Source organism: Hippocampus bargibanti, linkage group LG09, assembly GCF_051943395.1.
Source record: "Hippocampus bargibanti isolate YZ-2025 linkage group LG09, ASM5194339v1, whole genome shotgun sequence".
NCBI classification, from domain to species: Eukaryota; Metazoa; Chordata; class Actinopteri; order Syngnathiformes; family Syngnathidae; genus Hippocampus; species Hippocampus bargibanti.
In genome coordinates, this window is record NC_142742.1 from 8,423,136 (window position 1) to 8,446,358 (window position 23,223).

At 41.2% G+C, this 23,223-nt stretch overlaps 2 protein-coding genes and 1 long non-coding RNA gene across 7 annotated transcripts in view; 2 read left to right on the forward strand and 1 right to left on the reverse strand.

Annotated features, from left to right (window-relative positions):
* Positions 1 to 1,608: 1,608 nt before the first annotated feature.
* On the forward strand, positions 1,609 to 8,437 carry LOC148893543 (hepatic sodium/bile acid cotransporter-like). Of its 5 annotated transcripts, XM_089004326.1 has the most exons (7): positions 1,694 to 1,764; positions 3,107 to 3,158; positions 3,574 to 3,976; positions 4,923 to 5,127; positions 6,635 to 6,813; positions 7,030 to 7,229; positions 7,358 to 8,437. In XM_089004326.1, the coding sequence occupies exons 3-7, from the start codon at positions 3,609 to 3,611 to the stop codon at positions 7,447 to 7,449; spliced, it is 1,044 nt and encodes a 347-aa protein (XP_088860452.1). In that variant the 5' UTR covers positions 1,694 to 1,764; positions 3,107 to 3,158; positions 3,574 to 3,608; the 3' UTR covers positions 7,450 to 8,437. The 5 variants fall into 5 exon arrangements, with proteins under 5 accessions (XP_088860449.1, XP_088860452.1, XP_088860448.1 ...); XM_089004322.1 differs by having other exon boundaries at positions 7,030 to 8,437; XM_089004324.1 differs by having other exon boundaries at positions 1,724 to 1,765; positions 3,121 to 3,158; positions 7,030 to 8,437.
* On the reverse strand, positions 3,994 to 9,254 carry LOC148893544 (uncharacterized). Its single transcript, XR_016115983.1, has 3 exons — positions 9,097 to 9,254; positions 8,322 to 8,460; positions 3,994 to 4,697 (listed from the first exon to the last, which is right to left on the reverse strand). It is a non-coding gene; the product is annotated as an uncharacterized LOC148893544 (long non-coding RNA).
* A 56-nt stretch (positions 9,255 to 9,310) lies between these two features.
* The window catches only part of fsip1 (fibrous sheath interacting protein 1), a 45,979-nt gene continuing 32,066 nt past the window's right edge, over positions 9,311 to 23,223 (forward strand). The window contains exons 1-7 of the mRNA XM_089004321.1: positions 9,311 to 9,731; positions 9,925 to 10,094; positions 10,527 to 10,608; positions 10,676 to 10,765; positions 11,141 to 11,268; positions 11,991 to 12,110; positions 15,284 to 15,439. Of these exons, the coding sequence (XP_088860447.1) occupies positions 9,653 to 9,731; positions 9,925 to 10,094; positions 10,527 to 10,608; positions 10,676 to 10,765; positions 11,141 to 11,268; positions 11,991 to 12,110; positions 15,284 to 15,439 (825 nt within the window). The 5' untranslated portion in view covers positions 9,311 to 9,652. The remainder of the gene's footprint in view (positions 9,732 to 9,924; positions 10,095 to 10,526; positions 10,609 to 10,675; positions 10,766 to 11,140; positions 11,269 to 11,990; positions 12,111 to 15,283; positions 15,440 to 23,223) is intronic.

A 23,223-nucleotide genomic window follows, 5' to 3' on the forward strand; every position in this document is an offset into this window, starting at 1 on the left:
TTAGATTTTTCAGCAATGTAAAACGTCTTGGCGCGACGTCACGAACTGGGGGCGGGACTTTCTGAAAATGCCCAATTCGCAGCTCAATTTTTTTGCAGATTTTGGACACTTTAAGTCATTTTTATTGGTGTTTTGCATTTGAATAAAAATATCATACTGCGTGTTTTGGGTATTTTAGATGCTAACGATGCTGGCTCATGACTGATGTGTTTTACTTGTTGAAATAATAATAATAATAATATTAACAATAATAATACATTCAATTTATAAGCGCCTTTCAAAACTCTAAAGGACACAAAAAAAAGGTGTTTCTGTGGGTGAGCAGCAGCACCCAGACGTGACCCAGAAGTAGCACACACACACACACGCATGCACACACACATGCACGCACACCTACACACACACGCACAAACACACACACACACACACACACGCACACGCACACCACACACACACGCACACACACACACACACACACACACACACACACACACACACACACACACACACACACACACACACACACACACACACACACACCAATGTCTTCATTCTACATGCGGACGAGACATTATGGATTTTATGACGCGAGGCTGCGGGCCGGATAAAAATTAGCCACGGGCCGCATTTGTCCCCTAGGCCGGATTTTGGATATATCTGGGTTATAATATAATAGGCGAGGGACACCATGAACAGGTTGCCAGCCTATCGAGGGAAAATTTGGGAGTGTTCAACCAGCCTGCTATGCATGTTTTTGGAATGTGGGAGGAAATGGGAAAACCCACGCAGGCCAGCGTAGAAAACGCAAACTCCACACAGGAAGGCTAGAGCGGGAATCGAACCACATCTCGGCACTGTGAGGCGGATGCGCTAACCACTCCTGTACTGTGATAAAATGTACTTTGGACGAAGGGCGGTCTAGAACCGCAAGTGGCCATCAGTCAATTGCAAGGTCAAAAAAGTCTAAATGGAAAGTATTTTGTTTCATATCCATTAAATGTTGCTTTGTACGTACGTACCACTGTCTACTAAATTTGCAAGAAAATAGATTTTCAGAAATTGACTGAAACCATTTGTACCATGACCAAGTAATCAGGGTTTATAAAAATCCATGTGAAGATGAATTTGATATCTGACTTGTTAAAGATACAATCTCATTTTATATATTTAAACCAAACAATTGCAACAGTCAGCATTCAGAACACGAGAAGCATTTAAATTGTGGTCCCTTTAATTTGGGCCTAATCTCAACCTTGCAAATAGAGATTAGGCAACCACTACACGAGAGCTCTTTGGTCTCTCATGTGAGTCGTAACTAATGTGTTTGTTCACGAAAGCATCCCATTCAAAAAACAAAGAGCATGTCTTCTGCCAAGTCCTACAGAATACTCTATCTGCAGAGTTGCATAATATGGGCCTCTGTTTCCACATGCACCCCTTGCAGCTCAAAAAGATCCTCCCGATTAATGGGAAATCAAATCAGGAAAGAACTTAATGGAGAGGTTCTCAAGAAGGTCACTACGAAACAGAATTTCATGAAATTCTCTGTATCTGTGACAAAAACAATCCGGCTGTTGATGGTGTCGCATTTCAAAAAGAGGTTTGTGTTTCTCTGAAGTTTGCAGCAGCGCCACCATGTTGCCATGGAACCACATGGCACAAGAGGGAGGGTTCCAGTATGACCACAAAAGAAAAAGGAGCAAACTGGGGAGGAATGTGTGCAGGGATGCGAACTACAAAGTTTGAAGCTTGGATTTGTTGGAAGGTAAGAAATATTTCTAGTATTTATTGTAGCATTGATTTCAATGGTAGACTCAGTGAAAAATAGGCCAAGGAGGGAAAAAAAGAGTCATTTTTCAGAATTTATTTGTCCAATTTAATAACTATTTTACTCTATATTCCAGAGGAAATAATAAAACATCATACAGTCTTGCTTTGCCATAAACTGTGTATCATTTGGGGTACAATTTCAGGCAACAAGTTCTTTTTGAAGCAACATTCATGAAAGTGTAACAAGATTCAACAATAATTAAGCATTTGTGACTGATGATTAAATTGAGCGGCATTTTAATCCGAAATGATCTTCTGTGACTGATGAATAAATATTGCAAGATAAATTCACCTTTTTTATTAGTTGTCTGAAGTCACTTTGTACTTACAAATGATTTATGGCAGACCCAAAAAAATCATTAATCTTGAATGTCAGTATGATGTCATGCATGCACAATTCTGGATTGAGGAAATGTTTAACTGTAAAAAGAGAATGGAGCGTAAGAACATTGCAGCCTAATTGACCTTTGTTGCTTGTCATGAATTAGCGGAGATAAAATATTATTTATTTAATGACAATTCTTAAACATTTTGCTTTTCAGTATATCCAAAGTTAGACTGATTGACTGGCTGGTATTGCGTTATTTAATAGTAATACAAAAATGTCCGTTTTTTAATGACCACAGTGGAATACACAGTGGAATACAGTGGAATACAAGAGTTATACCATCCCCAAGCTTGTGTTATTTTTTTTTTTTTTTGGGGGGGGGGGGGGGGGGGGGGGGGTAATACGGAGCCCCTAAGGGGACATCGAAACAAAAAAAATAAACAACTTTGCGAGATCTCGCAATACTTTGCGAGATCTCGCAAGCTTAAAAAAAAACATGCGCGTTCATGTACTTCCGTGTCAGTTTAGGGGCTCCGTAGGGTAATATAGCCTCTTCTTTTGTTCCAAATTTGGTCCATTAAATACTAAATTGTCCATAGATGTGAATGTAAATGTGATATTTTTCTTTATGTTCCCTTATTGGCTAGTGAGTAGTCTGGGGTGTATGCCTCCGGGCCAAAGTCCACTGGAAAATGGATGGATGTTTGGCATTAAAATTGGTTAAAAAAATACAAAATAAAAAACAAAGGGGCCTCAAAATGGAACCTTTGGCAACACCATATGTAAAATTAATTGAGTGGTCTATTCAACCTCTCAGTTATTTTTTGTGTCTATTCAAAAATAAATGATGTGCAATCCAATCTTTCAAGATGGCGTCGCCGCGAGTGGCAGCCTCGGTGTCGCGCTCCCTATTATTGTTCCTGTTTTTGTCATTTTCATTTGTTTTTTGCGACCCTATGCAGCCAAGGAGCCCACCACCTTTTAAAGCTACTCCCTTCAGGCAAGAGCTACCATGCGAGCAGAAATTTTAACATCTTCTTCCCACTGGCCATTAACTTTCTAACCAGTAACCCAAACATAACTGTATGGTACCTCTTTGTAATTTAACACAACCCTGCGGAATAGCATCCCGTTATCATCATTGTAGCTCTAGGTCAGTACTCACTTAAACCACTGTCTGCTTGATACTTTGCATATTGTCTCACAGTTATTCATGAGAGATACGATTTACACTAAGGAATTTGATCAGATTAGATTAGCCTTTATTAGTGTCCTACATACTTATTTGTCCTGTCTTTTTTATGATGATACTAGTACAGTGTGTTCTTCCGGACATAAATTCCTTGTGTGTTCTAAATACTTGGCCAATAAAGATGATTTTGATCTAATAGTATTTATTTTGCGTCATTTGTCAGGTGAAACCCACAGAAACTAAGCATTGAGCTCTACAATGAATACGATGGACATCTCCAATGAGGGGAACATGTCTGCCAATGGCAGCATGAACATTCTGAACATATCCCCACCCCTCAACAACGCCATCAACACATTCACCGTCATCATCCTCTTCATCACCATGATATCACTCGGGTGCACCATGGAGATATCCAAAATCAAGAGCCATCTGCTCAAACCCAAGGGAGTGGCCATCGCCATGGTGACCCAATTCGGGATTATGCCCATGACTGCATTTGTACTTGCCAAATCACTGAAGATGGATTCAGTGAAAGCGGTGACTGTGCTCATATGTGGCTGCTGTCCTGGTGGAAATCTATCCAATATCTTCACCTTGGCACTCAAGGGTGACATGAATCTGAGGTATAAAAATCGTCATTCAATTTACAGTTATTGGAATGGATTGGATTCACCTTTATTAGCCTCGCAGTGGAGAAATTTACATTTCACAACAGCAAAGTGTTGAAAGTAAGAGAAAAGGAAAGGAAGAAGTAAAAAAACACAATACAGGAACTGCAATAAAGGCAGCCACTCTCAAGGTGCCATCTTGAAGTCAAAACAAAAACAAAACAAATAATGTGACACAACATAAAAGACACAGTCATTAAATCTTCAGCACTTCATGTACCATCTTTGTTGTATGAAGCAGTTCTAGATAAAATAGAAGAGGATCAATGTGTCCTTTTTACCAGTGGATTATACGTCTGCTACAAGCTAAATGTAAGTAAAGTCGAAGCTGTAGCATCAATTGACGAAAAGAGATTGTCTTATATCTCCTGTCCCACGTAAATTTGCTTCAATTCCAAGCCGCGACAGTTCCATACACGCATCGGCACTCCGCGCTGACGCTCAATTCTTCTTATCGCGAGCTCCTCAAGCCTCCATCTAGCTGTCCAACAGCACCGACTTTTCTGCTGAACAAAGCGGGGCTGTGAAAATGCTGCCCATGACAGGCGCAAAAATAGCACAATTGCCCCAGACCTGTCCAGCCAAATGGCACTGACATTTTTCCTAATCGAAAACAGTGCTGCCGTGCAACTGCTCAGCAGAGTCTCCTCCTTGATGAATGTTGTGGCCAAAAATGCTGAAAAACAATCCGTATCCATTCCATACAACGCACAACAACTCAAAGTGACAAAACAACACAAAAACAACAACAAAAGCAAGGCTCGTGAAAGAATTTACATCTTGGTCTTCTTTGGATGATGGAGATACACGGGATTACACACATACACAGTACAGTATAAAATATTTAAAAGTTCATTTTTTAAACTATTTCCCCTGTAATTTTGTTCTTTTCCCTCTGTAGTATTGTGATGACCACATGCTCCTGCATTGCAGCATTGGGTCTGATGCCCTTGCTGCTTTTGATCTACTCTCAAGGCTTCAGTGGCTTAGAGAACGCCGTCCCCTACATGGGCATCCTTAGTGCTCTCACCTTCACTTTGGTGCCCTGCGGCTTGGGCATTATGCTTAATCACTACAAACCGAAATATACGCCGGTGATCCTGAAAGTAAGATATTTTTTTTCAGTTGGTTGTCTAACAAAACATTCATTTAACACTGGAAGTTTTGTCGACGAAAAGGTTTCTTCAGCCGTCATCTGTACTTCTTTGAAGGTGTCGGTTGTTTTGCTCGTAATCCGAAGAGCTTCGTAAGCAAACTAAAATTGTGCTAGTAAATCTGGCTCTATAGATACCTAATGGAGAGACGTGGGAGGGCCAGACCAGTGCTCTGATAGGTCCCTGCTCCAAGGTTGGCGGAGCAGTGGACTACTCCCTGAAGCTAATCTGATTACTTCTTTTGTACTGTCTGATTACCTCTAATGTACTATCCCTGACTCTGATTGCCCCATTAGCCCTGGTATCACCTCATTAGCATGACTAAGCCTAAGTGGTAACGACCTAAGAAGTCTGTTGTTAGGTCATTACCCCGCCCTAAGAAGTCTGTTGGAGCATGGACCTATCAGAGCAGAGGTCTAGCACCGCTACCTCTGTCCATAGGGCCAGTGTTACCAGCACAAGTTTAGTTCACTGACAAAGCTCTTCGGATGAGGAGCGAAACGTCCAACACCTTCAAAGAAGTACAGAACACGGCTGAAGAAACCTTTTCATCGATGGACCACTCCTGTACGACTGAGAGCCTACACAGATGTACTAGAAGTTTTGGTTGACTGCGTGCCATTTTGCAAAGTGTTTTAGCTGTGAGTGATATTGATTCAAATGGAAAATTTGAACAACAGTTTACAAAGAATAAATCATCGCCACATGTTGGGAGATAATTAAATCCAAGTTGGTAAAGAGGAACATTTTCCTCCTACCTTGTTTTTCGTTCCGTTGAGAATAATTGATTGGTAATGGCATAAAATGGCTATCTAGGTAGCTATTTATTGGCTGTCTGGCAAGCTGGCTAGCTATGCGCATTTTGGGTAAACTATTACCTATATGGCGCATCTGGCTATCCAGCTAGCTAGCTATAGCCATCTACTGGCTATTCATTAGCTAGCTGGCTAGCTTTCTATCTATTTAACTTACTTCTGGGTTGAATGAATGCTGGCGCATGCGGCTGCTCACTCGCAGAAAAACCTATCCTGTGACTGTAAAGCAGGGGTGTCAAAGTCATTTTTTGCCGCGGGCCACATTGTAGTTATGGTTTCCTCTCGAGGGCCGTTATGAATTTGGGGAACCCATGAGAATGTTTAAATACCTTCAAATATTACATATAGAGCACACAGCAAATTAATGAATAACTCGTTTTCAAATCTGAAGTCAAGAATAATGACTTTTATTGTGGTTGGCATCCAAAAATATGAAATTTAGGCTCAGATTTTAGCAATCATCATGAAATTTAACAAGTTTGATTTGCTTTCACGGGCCGAAAAAAATGATGTGGCGGGCCGGATTTGGCCCGCGGGCCTTGACTTTGACACCTGTGCTATAAAGTGACCTTTAGAGTTTTAAAAGGTGCTTACAAATGAAATGTATTATTATTATTATAAACCGTGCTTTTCTTTGTCAACAGTCTGGCCTGAGCATTCTGATCGTTTCCGGCATCATCGTGTTCTCTTTGTCTGGTGTGGCTGTCAAAGATATGCTGTGGATGATCTTGACCGCCGATGTTGTTGCCGTATCGGCTCTGATGCCCTGCATAGGCTTCACGTTGGGATATGTCATGTCCTCCATATGCAAACTAAGCTCAAAGTAAGGTTATAAAGACACGTCATTGTCAACATATGAACATGAAAATCGTGGAGTTGTGGAAATCATACACGAGGTAGAATTTTGAGCAGACTGGGTTACTTGGAGCCAAAGTTATTTTTTTTGGACCTAGCAATTGGGTTGAACATTGGATATCGTTCAGGTCGCTGTCGTCAGACTAAGTAGTAAGCGCTATCGATCTATCTGTACTGAATCCAGATGCAGCAGGACCGTCTCAGTGGAAACAGGCTGTCAGAACATCCAGCTGTGTCTGACTATCTTGAAGGTGGCCTTTCCTCCAGAGGTCATTGGGCCCATGTTCCTCTTTCCTTTGCTTTACTACACATTCCAGTGCGCCGAGGCTCTTCTCCTGACCGTGTGCTTCAGATGTTACCAAATGTTCAAGTCGCCAGCTGAGGGTAAATGTCACAGCTGCGTGTATGTTTTTGTAAGGGATGATATGAAGTTGAGCGGACTTGTAGTTTTAACAACTGGCCTTTTTTTTAGTTTTTAGAATATTGTTGCATTTTGTTTCTTTTTTTGGCAGAAACAAGAATATCTACGAATGTCGACGTCAAACAAGATGAGTTGAAACCGTCTCAGTGTCTGAGAAGCATGGAGGAAAACAGCCAAACATGATAAACCCATGGACTTTGCTTTGGATCACAATAAAGACCAGTGAATCTGGAAAGTATTTACCGTATTTTATGGTGTATAAGGCGCACCCAAGAATTTTCTTCATGACCCTTCGATGACCCTGCACCTTATACGCAGGTGCACGTTCTATGTGAAGTAATATCGAGCCACAACAGGTCTCGCAATGACTGTCAGCCACCACTCCATTTCCCCCTGTAGAAGAGGCCGTGCTTAACCCCAGCCTCGACTGTAGCGCCTTATAATAATATATAAAAAAGTATTATATATTTCTAAGTTACAATTGGAAAACTGTTTTTATTCATTGAAGGTGCACCTTATAGTCTGGCGCACCTTATACAGTATATGCACCATTCATTGGGGGTGCGCCTTATACTGCGATATAATACAGTACTTCACTCGTCCCACATTGTTGCATTACAACAGTATTACAAAATGGAATAAACTTGGCTACATTTCGGATCGCTGGATCTGCTATTTAAAAAATTATGAGCAGTTCATCACAATTTTATTCCCCAACCTTTTATTTGGACGTAGTTCCATTGTTGTCCACGAGATGGTAGTATCTATTTAGACATTTTGTAAGTTTGACAAGAAGAAGAATAAAAAAAAGGATATACAGGATGGTAAATACAGTCTTGGACCAAGTAACAGGAAGAGATGCAACCAAATATGCAGCTTTGGCAGTAAGCGCCTGGGTCTCAATTTAGCACCGATGTGTTATGAGGAACATGATACACATTTTGATTGCAAACTTGTGATGCTTGTCCATTATTTGAGAATGTTTGCATTTTGCTTTGGCGCGGGGTCCTGAACCACTGAGAACATATTGCAAATAACATTTTTAGTCCCCTTACCTGAACCATCTTGCCCTGTGGTTACCATCGCCAGTGTCAGCAACAAGCACAAGGACAATTTAAAACAAGGGTTGGTCCAACAAGCTTGTGTTTGCCTTTGACTTTCCATTGCGCATCTTTGACCCGCAGTCAAATGACCCTGGAACAATATGATTGACGGCTCAAACAGTCGACAGCGGTTGGACAGATGCCAGAGAAAAGACAATATGATGATGACAGGACATGAGTAGTCTGAGAGAGTCGTGAATGGTAGTGGTTTTCCACAAACATTTGCTTCATTAATTACAGTAAAGTCTCGTTATATGGATATTCAAGGGAGCTCGAAAAAATATCGATATAACCGGGACTATCGATATATCCGACCCAGTTTGCATGTAATTTTCTCCGTGCGTGCATAGAAATAGCATCGATATAACCGGGGCTATCGATATAACGAGACTTTACTGTATATTGTTTCATTCCAATGCAGCTGTAACCTGCTTGCACAAGTAACCCCTCGCAGACACAGTATAATATAATTTGAGTTCTTGTAATTGGATCGACAGCAACAAACACAATCTTCCCTGCACTGCGTATATCAGCCATTGAGGGATTTGGAACACGACGTGAAACTTGATTAGAACATACTTGGCTGAACTCCTCAGTGATGCTTATACATCGACGACAATTGTCGAACAACTTAATTCGTCAGAACGACCAAAATAAATCGACAGCTTGCTACATAGCAAAAAGAAACCACGTAATGCGGACGATAAGGTTTCTAGCTATTACTCACCTTCCTTCAACACAGCCTGGGATACTCCACAACGACGACATTTACAACTAATATTTCTGACGGTTGTCTATAATAATAAAATATATATGCACGTAAAATACATTATCCGTCAGGTAGGCTACGCTAACTAGCATAAGACATTAGCCCTGCACCGCCTCCATTTCCATCGTTACAACATCCGGGAGCTTTCGCGTCCATAGTTACGTGTGTTTACAATATTTTAAAACACACACAGGTAGGAAAATCCAATAAATAAGTTTCACTTCAAGGGGCAATGATGTTATGTTTTTGTATATCTTATTTTATAGAAAATACGCAAAGGGAACTATCGTCTTGACGTCACTGACGTGAAATAGGATCAAATAGAACGCCTTTGTAGTGTTAAATGAGAAAGACCATCGTGCTTGTGTCCGTGTTAGCAGACGAAATCAATTGCAAACTTCGCGTAAAACTTCCTCTACCCTGCGAGATTGTGTGCACTATATCTGGGTTAGATTCATAACACATTCAAGATAAAATAAATCTACTTTTTTTCTGAACAAGCCAATTGCTCGTGATGGAAATGAGCATACAAGGTGGTTCAGAAAGCATTTCCAGACCTGGATCAAGAGAATCTTCTGAGATCACACAAAGAGGTGAGTTGACTATTGCACAGAAATATTTGTTTGTGTCCTTACATCTGAAAATGTGTATTTTTAATGTATCAATGTCAATATATATGTCAATAATAAAGGCAAATGCAATATCCATATATTCATCCTTTTACCAATAATTCCCAGTCGCTCATGTGCTACATCCATTTTCGCTCATGTGCTATATCCATTTTAGGTTCATATGATATCAATGCAACTGATGAAGAGAAGCAAGATCCAAAACTGCAGAGGGCAATTGAGGAGATGAGGAGACTTGACGACCTACTGTCTGTATGCCTGTGCAGAGAAAAAGAAGCCAAGCGTCAAAGGAAACAATGCCAAGCTGAGCTCTGGCAAGAGTTAATGGTAAGAAAAAACAGTAAATTGTAGAGTGATTGTTAATTAAGTTTTTTTTGCACTTGTGAAAAAGCTCTACCAGTTACCTAGGCAGATCTTTCAAAGTGCCATTTGTAGGCTGAATTGACAGATGGCAGTATATGACAGCCTTTGTTGTGTCTGCCATGCTTCATGTGTCACTTTAAGAACTTGTCTCTGGTGTGGTCTCAACAAATCATTTACTCAAGCAATACTGTAATAAATAGATGTATGTATGTGTGTTCAATGCAATGGAATACAAAAGGTTGTTCTTCAAAAGAAAATCTTAATTTTATGAAGAAAAAAAACTATGACATTAAAACTGCCGTGACAAATACTGTACAATCTTTCCAAAAGGTAACTTCAATTAATGTAACACATTAAATGAATGTGCATCTCAGTAAAAATGTGTATTTTTCATAGGAGAACTTCCCTGAAGGTCACTCTCCACGAAGCCACGAAGCCATGAACGCAAAGCTGTTTTGGGCTTTGGAAGCACCAATTGGTAAGCAATAATCAATTAACTAACTAACTAATCGTGAACTTTCATTCCATATTTATATTTTTTGTAGGCCCAACGGGGAGGGAGGACATCGAGTCAGTGTTTCAGACTCAGACAGATTACGTTGAAATGGATAGACGACTACAACAAATGTTACTGAGTAAGTGTGTTTATCCTTGAAAGGAGACACAGATGGCGTTCCATGGTGGGAGATGTAATGGAAGGAGACAAACGTGCACTAGATGGCACCATAATCTCAGTAAACTGCTCGATTTAGTTCCCCCCAACACTATTCTTCAGACAAAGAGCACAACAGTGTTTTAAAAACACAACTGTCACTTTATACGAACGGTACTATATTCCACAGTTACCGGTAGAAGTTTGTACATAGTATTTATTTTGGAAAAGTCAACAATAAAAATACAAATAAAACAATATAACAAGTGTATTATCTTTACATTGCACCCACCAGCAAGAACAAAAGCCTTTTCATACTTATTCCATGTAGCATCTAAAGTACATTCTCATCCGACAGGTGAAGACAGAGCAGGTGACATGAGCGAAGGAGCCGAGTCTGTGTGCGAGGAACCATATGACGGGTGCCAAAGTGACGCCACCAAGGGCAAGAAGAGACAGAAGAACTTTGTCAAGAGAAATATTGAGGTATGTTGGAGTTCATGTGAGGCCATAGAGGGTTCTAGGAATCTTCTAGGGACTTGGAGGATATCTCTTCACTGTTTGTTTATCTCAGTCTGACTTGGCCGAGTGTGAAACACATGCTGAATTTGCGAGTGCTCCATGGAGCAAAATAAAAGAATAATTGGGAGTCCTTTCAATGAGACTGAACAATATTTGATGTCTGTCTGTATGTTATTGTCGGTTGACCGACTTATCAGTCATTCGGCCTGTTGTTCTGTCAGTCTGTCTTGTTATTTTTCTAAAGGTGATAAGGCAAAGCAGACAAACCGTTTTGTGTTTTTCATTATTTTTGTGGTGGCCTGCAACCCTGAATCACACAAGAATAGGTCCACCCCTGCTCTCAATACAACTTCACATTCACATGACCACCGGGCTGCAGTTAGGACATCCCTGCCCCATAGCCTATCTGTCTTCATCAATTTAATCTGCCCTTGCATCAAAGTCAAAATCATTTGCCATAAAATGGTCAAAATTCAAATTATGAATCATCATTCAACCTTGATACAATCGTTATTTGTTGCACAGATTCATTAAGTGACACAAAGTCAAAACATCGGTGATTTTGGCTTTTCCCTGAAGGACATTTTATTTTGATGTTTTGCTGGTACTTGATTTTCTTCATTTGCAAACCCACAGTCGTCTGCAGTCAAGATCGTTGTCTTTCCTGCCGTTGTGTGCTTCACTAGCTCGTCAGGGGCAAAGGAGGCCAAGCGCTGTTGACACAGGCAGAGGAAGAGCGTCTGACTGAGCTCTTGCGAGACATAGACGAAGAGGAAGAGAACAGTGCCAGAGGCACAGACAACGAGGTAAGCTGGGGAGAAGAACAGGCAACATATGACTTTTGCAAAATCTTGAATACTTCTTCCTCCTGTCTGAGAGCTTTTGGAGTCACATCTTAGCAGGTGGTGATTCGATTTTAACCATGTCTGCTATCAACATTCTGCAAGATATTTTGATATTTTATTGCAACCAAAATATGTTTCCACTATCAAATAGTCACTGTCATTCACATAGTTGAACCGGGGCCCTTATCACGGTCACAGTCGTTTATGCTTTTTACAGCTAAGCGCATGGACAAATGCTTACCGCTGCGCATGTTTTGAGGTCTACTTGGCAGCTGAAAGGGTCTCTGGGCAGACTATCCTCAACTATCCAAAGCCGCACACATAAGCCAGATGTAGTTAATGAGAGGCCACGTGGTACGATTCCTATTGTTGGCACATTTGCATGATGATGCTTATGTCTGTGACTTTGAAATTTGGAAGGCAGAACGGTTCATAAACGGGAAAACGGATTTGGCACATATAAATACGGGAGAGGGCGCCATCAGAGCTCCAAGTCTGAAACGGAAGGGCAGATAGTCTAGCAGTACAGATCTCACAGCAACACTACAATTTATATCATATCTTCATCTTTATCTTGATGCCTTTGTTTTTTCCAAATTGCACTTTTGGCTGCTGTTAGGCCTGTTAGGAAGCATTATCTGTCACATACGTTTCCTTTTAGTTTGACTCCAATAGCTTTGCATACATGGGAGGCCTCCCAAATTTGCCATGGTACTTTATTTATGACATTTATTTTTTTTAAACATACCGCAATGGTTGTAGTGGCAGCTACTGAATTGATGGGAATGCAGTTACTCTGATTTCCAATTTTTTCTGGCGAGAGGAAGACTTCCTGTTATTGCAAAGTACGCTATTGCGAATGATCATGACGGAGCGTAAACATTATTTATGTCACTGGGACTTTGGCAGCGAATCCTTTTCAGGACTAAGTTCCAGTTCCTTGAAGAATCCAATGGGACACATGCACTCCACATTCCTGCTCTGTTTGCCATTTACACTTTTTTTTTTTACATTTTGATCTTCTCACAATGTTATTTAAATCTGTTAAGCTAAGGCAATACATTTATCAGTTCATGATCATTGGAACCAATGTAGTCGTGTACAAGTTGTCTTTGCAATATGGGAGGAATTATGTACGTACTATTCTAACACATAAATAAACCAGATGGGAACTTTCTACTCATTGAACCGTAACTTAAATGTTATCTTTACAATTGCTAGATAAAAAGGAGATGTCGATTTAAGGTGGAGAGCAGGATGTACTCAGCACTTGTTAACCTGATACATGCATCCCATTTAGGTTCATCTTTATATCTATGGTGCAATGAGAATAATACTCAGTTCAGCGTAGATTTCTCTCTCAGCGTAGAGTCCCATTTTATTAACTCATTCACTGCCAGACATGTGCAAAAATGTGTCCGCTCCGGTGCCAGGGTTTTTGTCATTGTCACTTGAGTTCCAGGACCCACAGAATGGATTGGATGGATGGATTTGCCCTTTATTAGTCTTGCAGTGGAGAAATTTACATTTCACAGCAGCAAAGTTATGAAAGGAATGAAAGTAGAAAAACTACATATATTACATATTAAGTTTTAGGACTACATAAACATTCAATGCAGCGTAAGAAACCTTAGACTTTCTTCTTTCATCAGAAAAAGAGTTAATTCTTAAATTATATTGGTTTGGAGTTATATGAGCTTAACATCAGGGCGGCTGTCCAAAATACAATGCAATGCAATGCTTTAACAACAGCTGAAGGTGGAACAAAGCTCTAAAATTAAAAAAGGGGAAATACTGCCCCTTGTGGAATGGAACACATTGCCAGAGGCCATGGCCAGCGGTTCATCGGCACCCAAAAAAGAAAAACAAAATAAAACCCGAACAATTCGGGAATGGCGCTCTACGTCATATTTTCAATTCCCAAATAAATGCGTGAATGGCAGTGAATGAGTGATTTTTTTTTGTTGGACTGAATATGTGACAATCTTCAAACACGTGCAGTTCCACTGCAGTTGTGTGGGTGTGGTGTTATTTGGAGTACATTGTCCCAGTAAGGACAATTTGCCCTGGTCAAATGGTAACATCCAGTTAGGTCCAGAAGCAAGACACTTTTTGGCTTCTGCTGTTTCCCCGCCGATGTCGCACCCAAACCTAAATAAAAAAGAAAGAAAGTAAGGTTACATTAGGAGGGCGTCCAGTGTAAAAATGGGACCAAACATATCAATCAAGTGACTCATAACCCGTTTCTTGTGAATTTATCTCATCAGGATGGGTTCTGATCCCGTGTTCCAAAATATCGACGCAACATGCTTTGTCGAATCCTCAAAATAATATAATATTTCGAGTTGGCACCCCAAACGGGGTACCAACGCCTTCTTGAAGGCGCTAGTCAACATCAGCTCACCAGCCGCCAGGACGATAGCATACTGGCAGCGCTCGAACACTGTATCGGTAGCAAGCTGCATAAGCAAATACATTGTGTTGATTTAATAGCAGTTTTGTCAACTCACAATGGCTGAAGGAGAAGAAATGGATTTGGTTGGATATTTTCTGATCAAGCCATTTTCAAGACGAACTTTAAGACAAAAATGGACATTATTAAGAAATGTTGGTCAGTTATTTCCTGGCTAAATGTACCCTGTAGTGGATTTGTAGTAAATTACACCACATTTGTTTCAGTCTGGATTGATTCAGACGCAGCACTACTGAAGGCCTAGCGATAATATCCATTGCCCGCCACCGGTTTTGGTTAGCTATTCCCTTTTAACATGTTTAAATTGGAAATCAATGAACCACTATTTTGTATTTTTTGTAAACACAAAATATATTCTGACATCTGTCGATCACACTTTCCTCACTAATCAGAGAAACATTTGCATCATCCAATTGTGGTCTAGATCTTGTCTCACCTCTTAACTCTCGTGACCACATACTTCCACTGCTTTCTCCTCTCCCGGGGCAGTTGATTCTGCATTAGTTGGCAATGCTGCGAGCATAGGCGTTACCCGCTATGTCATCCTTGTTTACCAAGTGACAAATATGAAATGTTGAGCATCTCTCGTTGAGGTTGACACAAAATAATTGAGGCCAATCCCATTGGTCTATGACTTACTCAACTAATGCGTGTCTTCCAGGAGGACATGTGGGCAGTACCTGTTTCGGCAAGTCAGGGTTACACCCCGGAGAAGTCCGACCTGCAGCAGCTGATTACCATTGATTCCAAACTTCGCCTTTTCCAGCCTGCCGTTGAACTTTCCTCATTGCAAAGCCCCTATGCACTCCTCAAAGAGGTATGTTTCCAATAGAACCACGTCTATTCTGTAACAGAAATAGTTCTCATTGTGCTCCCGTAAGTCTCGCAGACAGGTTTCAGAGCTGATATGATGCAACGTCATTAAGTTTAAGTCGAACCCAGCAGGCCATCACTGGAAACATCATGTAAAAATTCTTTCCAATTATTCTTTGGGGAGTCTCGGCGCTATTAGGTGTGAGGAAAAATGGCAAAGCGCTTGTTGCGGTAATCACTTTTCCATCTTCACTTCTACATTAAATTACCCACATTGTGCTTCTTGTGCATTTTCCTCAGAGGAATTTATCAGGCTCAGCATTGTTGAATCATAATTAGCCATGTTGTATTTTATACAAACAAGTAACCCAAGTTTAAAGACTCACAGGGACAAGTAGAGTATAGGCTGCGATACAGATGCAGCAATATCAAATCAGCAAAGATATGATTGAGAAAATAGGTCTATAGGCTTGAAATAGGTCAATATTTAACCATTGTTTTTGTCAGAGGAAAATTGCAGTGCCTAATGTCAGGAGCACATGGAAATGACCAAAATCCAAGTTTCCTCCCTTTAGATCTTTTGGCAGACTTTCACTAAATCCACCATCAGTTTCTGTCTTCAGTCAGTGAAAAGCATATTCTTTTCGGTTGAAATAAGGACACAGTCTTGGATGTTGAACAGAGTAGTCCATTGCAATGATAGCAATTATTTTTGGATTTAGTACTTTTATTGTACTTTTGTACAATAAAAGTACTAAGTCCAAAAAGGACCAATTTAGGATTGTCTGTATTTGAGAGGGGCTAGTGAGAAAGACCTCATATCAGTAGTTTTAAACCCATTTTAGGGTTACTTACTTTTTAACTTTTTAGGTGTGTGTATATCTATCTATTTATATATTTTTTATTTACTTATAGCAGCCCGGTACGCGAGTGGTTAGCACGCTGGCTTCACAGTGCAGAGGTCGTGAGTTAAGACCCGGTCCGGCCTCCCTGTGTGTAGTTTGCATGTTCTCCCCGGTCCCACATGGGTTTTTCTCCAGGTCCTCCGGTTTTCTCCAACATTACAAAAACATGCATGGCAGGCTGATTGAACTCTCAAAAAGTGTCCCTAGTTTCGACTGTGGGAGCAAATGGGTGTTTGTCCTTGTGTGCCCTGCGATTGGCTCGCAAACAATTCAGGGTGGCCCCCGCCTAGTGCCCAAAGATGGCTGGGATAGGCTCCAGCACCCCCACGACCCTAATGAGGGGGAATAAGCAGTAAGGATAATGGATGGATATGTGTTTTACAAATTCAATAGCTAAAAAGACTATTTATTAAAAAGAGAAAAAAGTACATACAATTTCAAGAGATAAGTGTACTTTTAGTAATTGTATGACATGCGACAGTCATTCTTTGACTACAAAGCGCGCAAAATTTCTCACCGCACCGATTGGAGAAGCAATGTCATGTGACCATCCGCAGCCAGTAATCTGCAAGATAGCATAAATAATTAACATGTTAAGTCCCGTGTTGCATATCCTCAATGGCATGACAGAGCCTTTGTCGAACCCCTGAGACTGACTCACCAAACCCCGGTTCAGAGCGACTGTACTGCATTAGACCAAAGAGAGAGTTTGAGGAAGCGGCTTTACCTTCCTGATGTTATTGCAGGATGTCATGTACTGATGTGACTTTTCCACCATGTCTGACTGCAAACGACCCTTCAACCCAGTCAATCTTGATTTTGTGAAATAATCCCATCGTGAGCATCTGTTCTACATTTCACAAAGCAAGGTCCAGGAAAGACGATAAGTAGTCTGTAATTGGAGGATAAGTAGATCGCAGCGTGTCATTCCCCGTCATGACTTTTCCAGCGTGTTTTACTACGAGCAGGCTTCAACCAAATTACTTCTGACCTTTCTAAATAATCCCATCATTACCAGCTGTTGTTCATTTTGCAAAACCAAGCCGATGAAAGACAATGAGTTGTTCTACCGAATACAACCCTTTTCATTTTCTTCTAAGTCAACACTGTGCCATCTTCCTACATGTTTGTGTAAAGTCACTGTTCAAATGCAGTTGGACGATATAAACATCGCTCCAGAAACTATAGCATTGTAATCACATGGGTAATTCACACTTACAATACAATACATCATTGATTTATATAGCGCTTTAACAACAGCTGAAGCTGTACCAAAGCGCTTAACGTGGAAAACTATCATAAACAAAAAATAAAGCCAGTCCCAGAGATAATAGAAAGCACCAGGGCTGATGACAAGACGGTTTGAAGCCTCATTTGTTTAAACGTTACTGACTTCCGAAGACAAACATTAAAGATTTATTTCATTTATTTACACATTCAGTATACCGACACTCCCTACCATACAAACGAGATACGTTCCGAGCGGTTGGTCGTTCGTAAGGTGAATTTGTTCGTAAGCTGCTTCAGTGCTATACAGTGAGACCTTGGCTTACAAACTTAATTGGTTCCCAGACAGAGTGTGTAAGGCGAAAAGTGTGTATCCCAAATGTTTTTTTCCCGTAGGAAACCATTGAAATGATAATAATCCGTTCCCAGGTTTCCATAAAATATAATTTTCAACTAAATAAGCCTTAAAACTACACACAATATACCTTATTCTATGTGTAATAAATGTGCTATTGTATTGAAAGAAATCCACTGCACTGTATAATAAAGTCACTTTATTTACATTTGTGGTGGTCATTAATGGCTTGATGGAATGGCGTTGGAGGTCGGAGGTCAGAGGGAATTGCTGTTTTGAAAGAGAGGCACATTCCATAAGGACTGTAATTAAAGAAATAAACTCTACTGTAAAATAAAGTCGTTTTATTTACATTTGTGATGGTCATTGATGGCTTGATGGAATGGCGTTGGAGGTCGGAGGTCAGAGGGAATTGCTGTTTGGAAATGGAACTGTTCGATAAAAGCCTGCAATTCATTCCACTTTGCCAACATTTCTTTAATGCGCTCACTTGATGCTGCAGCAATCTCCTCCTCCTCAGCTGACAACTCCTGGATGGCTTGCTGCTGCTTGTCCTCTTGAAGGGTAATCAAATCCTCCGTGTTGAGGACCTCATTATGGTCAACAACAAGCTCCTCGATATCATCCGCATCCACTTTGAGTCCCACGTTCTGGCCAATGGAAACAATTTCATCCAAAACAGCAGCGCCATGAGGATAAAATCCTTCAAAATCCCTCCCAAGGATGCATGCGGGCCACAAATTCTTCCAAGCTGCTTTCAATGATCGGAGGGTAACATCATGCCAAGCCTTTTGTACCAGCTGAACACAATGAAACACGTGGAAATGGTCTTTCCAATAATCCCTCAGGGATAGTTCGGTGTCCTTTGTCACTTGAAAGCATCTGGTAAATAAAGCCTTTGTCTAAAGCTTCTCAAAGCTTAAATCACTTGCTGGTCCATGGACTGCAGGAGAGGGGTCGTGTTGGAGGGAGGAATTTTACCTTAATGAAATTAAGATCACCCTGAAGTTCCTCCTCAAAATTTGGTGGATGCGCTCGGTCATTGTCAAGGAGAAGAAGACACTTGACAGGGAGTCCTTTCTCCTCGAGATATTTCCTCACTGAAGGAGCGAAAACATCATGCATCCCGTCGTGCTTTCTCGCATGTAATTGCTTTACTCACGCTGTCGCCGGATAGCTGCTTTTCGTTAATCCAAATCAACAGAAGTTTTTTAACTTCTTCGATTGCCCCAGACCGTTGCTTTGACAGCACGGAAACACCTTTTGCAACAGACGCACCTTTGATGGCATCTCTGTTGCGGAGGATGGTAGCAATGGTTGACTTAGCATAGCCGTACTGTGCCACTAAATCAGACAAACGCACACCTCGTTTGTGTTTTTCAATTATCTCCTTCTCCTTTTGTTTTGTGTCTTCTTCGGCTGAACACGAGCCTGTGGTGGTTTTTTTTTCAGTCCCATAATAGTAAAATTATCTGCAAAAAGCTCCTCGGAGGCAATCGACGTGTGCATTCAATGAGAGGGGGTGTGGAAAGCCGGCGCAGGAGCGCTGTTTGGTCCTGTGCTTCTGCCGAAGATCACTGCACCAGATCCGAAGATCACTCCGCCAGCCGTGGTGGGTGTGTATCCCGATAAGTAGTGCGTATTCCAAGGTTTAATTTTCATAAATTTGATGTTCGTAAACCGAAAATTTTGTAAGGCAAGGTGTTCGTAAACCGAGGTCTCACTGTATTGTGTGTGGAATGTATAATTAAGTCAAACACTGAACGGGGACGTACAAAACACAGAGGCTTTAGCAGTCGTTGCCGACTGTAGTATGACGACATATATCCGTGGGTCTTCAGTAAGCCATTACTGAAGCTGCTTGCACGTAATTACTGAATTACTTGCCAGCAGCCATTACTTTTTTTATGCATCGCGTCCTCCTGGAGCGTCAACTGGGAAGAGGGATTTCCTCCCCGCACACATCCTCTAGGCAGGCAATCGTCCAATATGTCTGTGTGCGTGCGTGTGCATGAAGCACAGTATGCAGCCAATCGCAAGTGAGCTCGGCCGGAAAAAGGCGCACAATACAAAATCTAACTTACGGCATCTCTGTCCAAACATTTTTCGACATACCCGCAAACATGTTCGTACGTACGCTGGACCGTTATTTGTAACTCGAATGTTCGTAAGTCGGGGACCGTCTGTATATGATCAGCTAAGTGTCCACACAAACTAAGCCTAAACATTGGATATGTGCAGAAGTCTGCTGAACCAGAAGGAAGTGCTTTGTCCCATTTCAACGACAGCGGTTACCACAGTGCACAGTTTATCATGTTACAACTTACAGGGTGCATGAAAGGGTTAGTCACCATTTATTGTGACTGACCGTGTGTTATCATATGTTGGCTGCCAAAGTAAGGCTTTTTCATAGTTGATGCTTTTCCTTCGAAAGCGGCACGTTTCATAGAGATTCCAGTTTGATCTTTATCTCATTCTCACATCAAACGGTGACGCAGGATTGTTTATTTTCAGGCCAAACGTCCAGACGCAGATCATATGTTTGGCCATGATTCCAAGCGTGACTTAAGGGTTATCAAAGAATTTTTTCTCTACATGGCACGCTCATCCTTGTAGAACAGAACTTTCAAAAAATCGCCCCCAGGACATTTTAGGTTCTATCAAGCCAAAGAATTTTACAGTCTGCGTTTGTGAGCCAGCATATTATACTATTGCATACAAGACAAATTACCATAATTGAATCCAAATGCTGAAATCTATATCCACATCCACCAAAAGTGATGCTTGCGGCCTAATTTTTATCAGTTTAAAAAGCCTCTGAAGTGGAAATGATGAATAAACCGTTTGAGGCGAGGGTTTGATGTGCGCTGGATCGTGCCTAGGGATCTGCATGCGATCATATAGATGAACTAAGTGAACATGACAAGTAGTCAACGAATATCAGATAATTTTGGTGTCAAGGTAAGAAAGTCAACTATCTCATTCAGCTAAATGCACCCACAATGGGAAGAATAACAAGTTGTCTCCTCACAGCTCATGATTGAAATTGTGTTGAGTGTTTTCAAGAAAAGACAATCCAGCCCTTGTTTGAGTCCCTTGCTATGAATGAACCTTTGGCTACTAGTTCAAAAATGTGTTATTAATGGGCAGCTGGACGTGTTACTTTCAATGACCTACTTTTCCCCCACACTCTTGCCTTTAATCTTTCATGTTTCAAAAGATTTGGGGAAACTCAAATTTTCTCTCATTCATCTGTCATCTGCTCTGTATTAGCGCTGACATGATCATTGCAGGTATTGTTTTTTAATAACCTCGACAATGACACAGTCAATATGCGCCAATAGGATGTATAGCAAAGCGTTAAGTCGCAAGATGGTGCTCACCACACTTGTGCCCTAAAAGTGTCTTAAATCTGCCAAATTATATTTAAGGGGATGGCGCCTCCAGTCTAAATCTCATACAAACCAAGTTATTCTCATAGCATTGGTGGCTGTAAACTCTGAAGGTGGTCATAAGAGCAAATGTGCTTCGTTTTGTGGTTAACTTTATTCGCTGCAGAAGCTTGCATAAGTCAGCACTCCCCAACTAGTCCGCGGATAGGAGCAGAATGGAAAACAAATTATTATTATTCTTTTGAGCACAGTCGATGCCAGACTACTTGCTGTCCTACTTTCTTTAATCAGGCATTGTCACAGAGATGTTCATACTTAAAAACAAACAGCAAGTCGTCTGTCCCCCAGGAGCGCTGGCTCTTGTTAAGATGAGTCAGGACTTGCACCTGTGATTTTATGTACTGATCCTTTCATAACACAATAAGTGTGAAAAACACTGGCGCGAATGGCTGCCGCTGCTCACCCGCACAAAAAAAATCTATGACTGTGAAGTGTCCTTGAGAGTTTTGAAGGTGCTTAGAAATTAAATGTAGTATGATTATAAAATCGCGTAATGTAATTCCATTTATGTCCTGTAAGCAGGCAATGAATCACCACTCACAACAACCGGCCTTATTGACCTTTCCAAGCACCCTGTAACCCAGTGGTGGGCCATGCATATCACCCCTGGGCCTTCAGTAGTGCTATGTCTGAATCAATCCAAGCTGCGACTGTAAATAAAAACTAGTGTGATTTACTAGAGTGAGCCAGGAAATAACTTGTAAAAAAAGAAATTCTGTCATTAAACTGTTTGCGTTTATATCATGAACATACGGATTCATGAAATGGTATCAGAAGTCGCTCTTTCACACCACAGACAAGATTAAACAACAGGATTGCGAAGCATTTCCGACCTTTCTTAATTATGTCCATTTTTTTCTTGAAAAGTTCGTCTTGAAAATGGCTTTAACAGTAAATCTGCAACCAAATAAATTTCTTCTACTCCTTCAGCTATTGTAGGTTGACAAAACTGCAATCAAATTAACACAACAATGTATTTGCTGATGCAGCTCACTACAGATACAGTGAGCTAGCTATGGCCAGTATGCTATTGTCACTAGCGGCTGGTGACCAGCCAATTGTAGTTTGCGAAAACTCTGACATTACCGCGGCCTGCGAGCAGGCCGTGACGGTCACCAACTCAAAATCTGATTGGTTAGAGCAACAGACATTATTTAAAGCAACAGAGTAATCGACACCACATTTAATTTACTTCCGGGTCGAGTGAATGCTGGCGCGTATGGCTGCCGCTGCTCACCCACAGAAAAAAATATCCTGTGACTGGAAAGTGTCCTTGAGAATTTTGAAAGGCGCTTATAAATGAAATGCATTATTATTATTATTATTATCTCATCTCATTTTCCGTACCGCTTATTCCTCATCAGGGTCACGGGGGTTGCTGGAGCCTATCTCAGCTGTCTTCGGGCATGAGGCGGGGGACACCCTGAATTGGTTGCCAGCCAATCACAGGGCACACAAAGACGTACAACAGTCACTCTCACACTCACACCTAGGGACAATTTGGAGTAGTCAATCTGCCTGCCATGCATGTTTTTGGAGTGTGGGAGGAAACCGGAGTACCCGGTGAAAACCCACGTGGGTGAACATGCAAACTCCACACAGGGAGGCCGGACCAGGACGCGAACCGGCAACCCCTGCACTGTGAAATCTGTGTGCTAACCACTTGACTACCGGGCCGCCACTGTAGTAACCAACATCCCTATATCTTCAAGGTAGGGTAAAAAGGTTACAAGGCTCAAGGTTTTCACACCTTGGCAGAGGACATTGGTCATGTTTAGACACCACAGTATATTGTAGCCTGTCTGGTTGAGCCCAGCTTGTTAGGTCTGATATGAACCAAGACATTGCT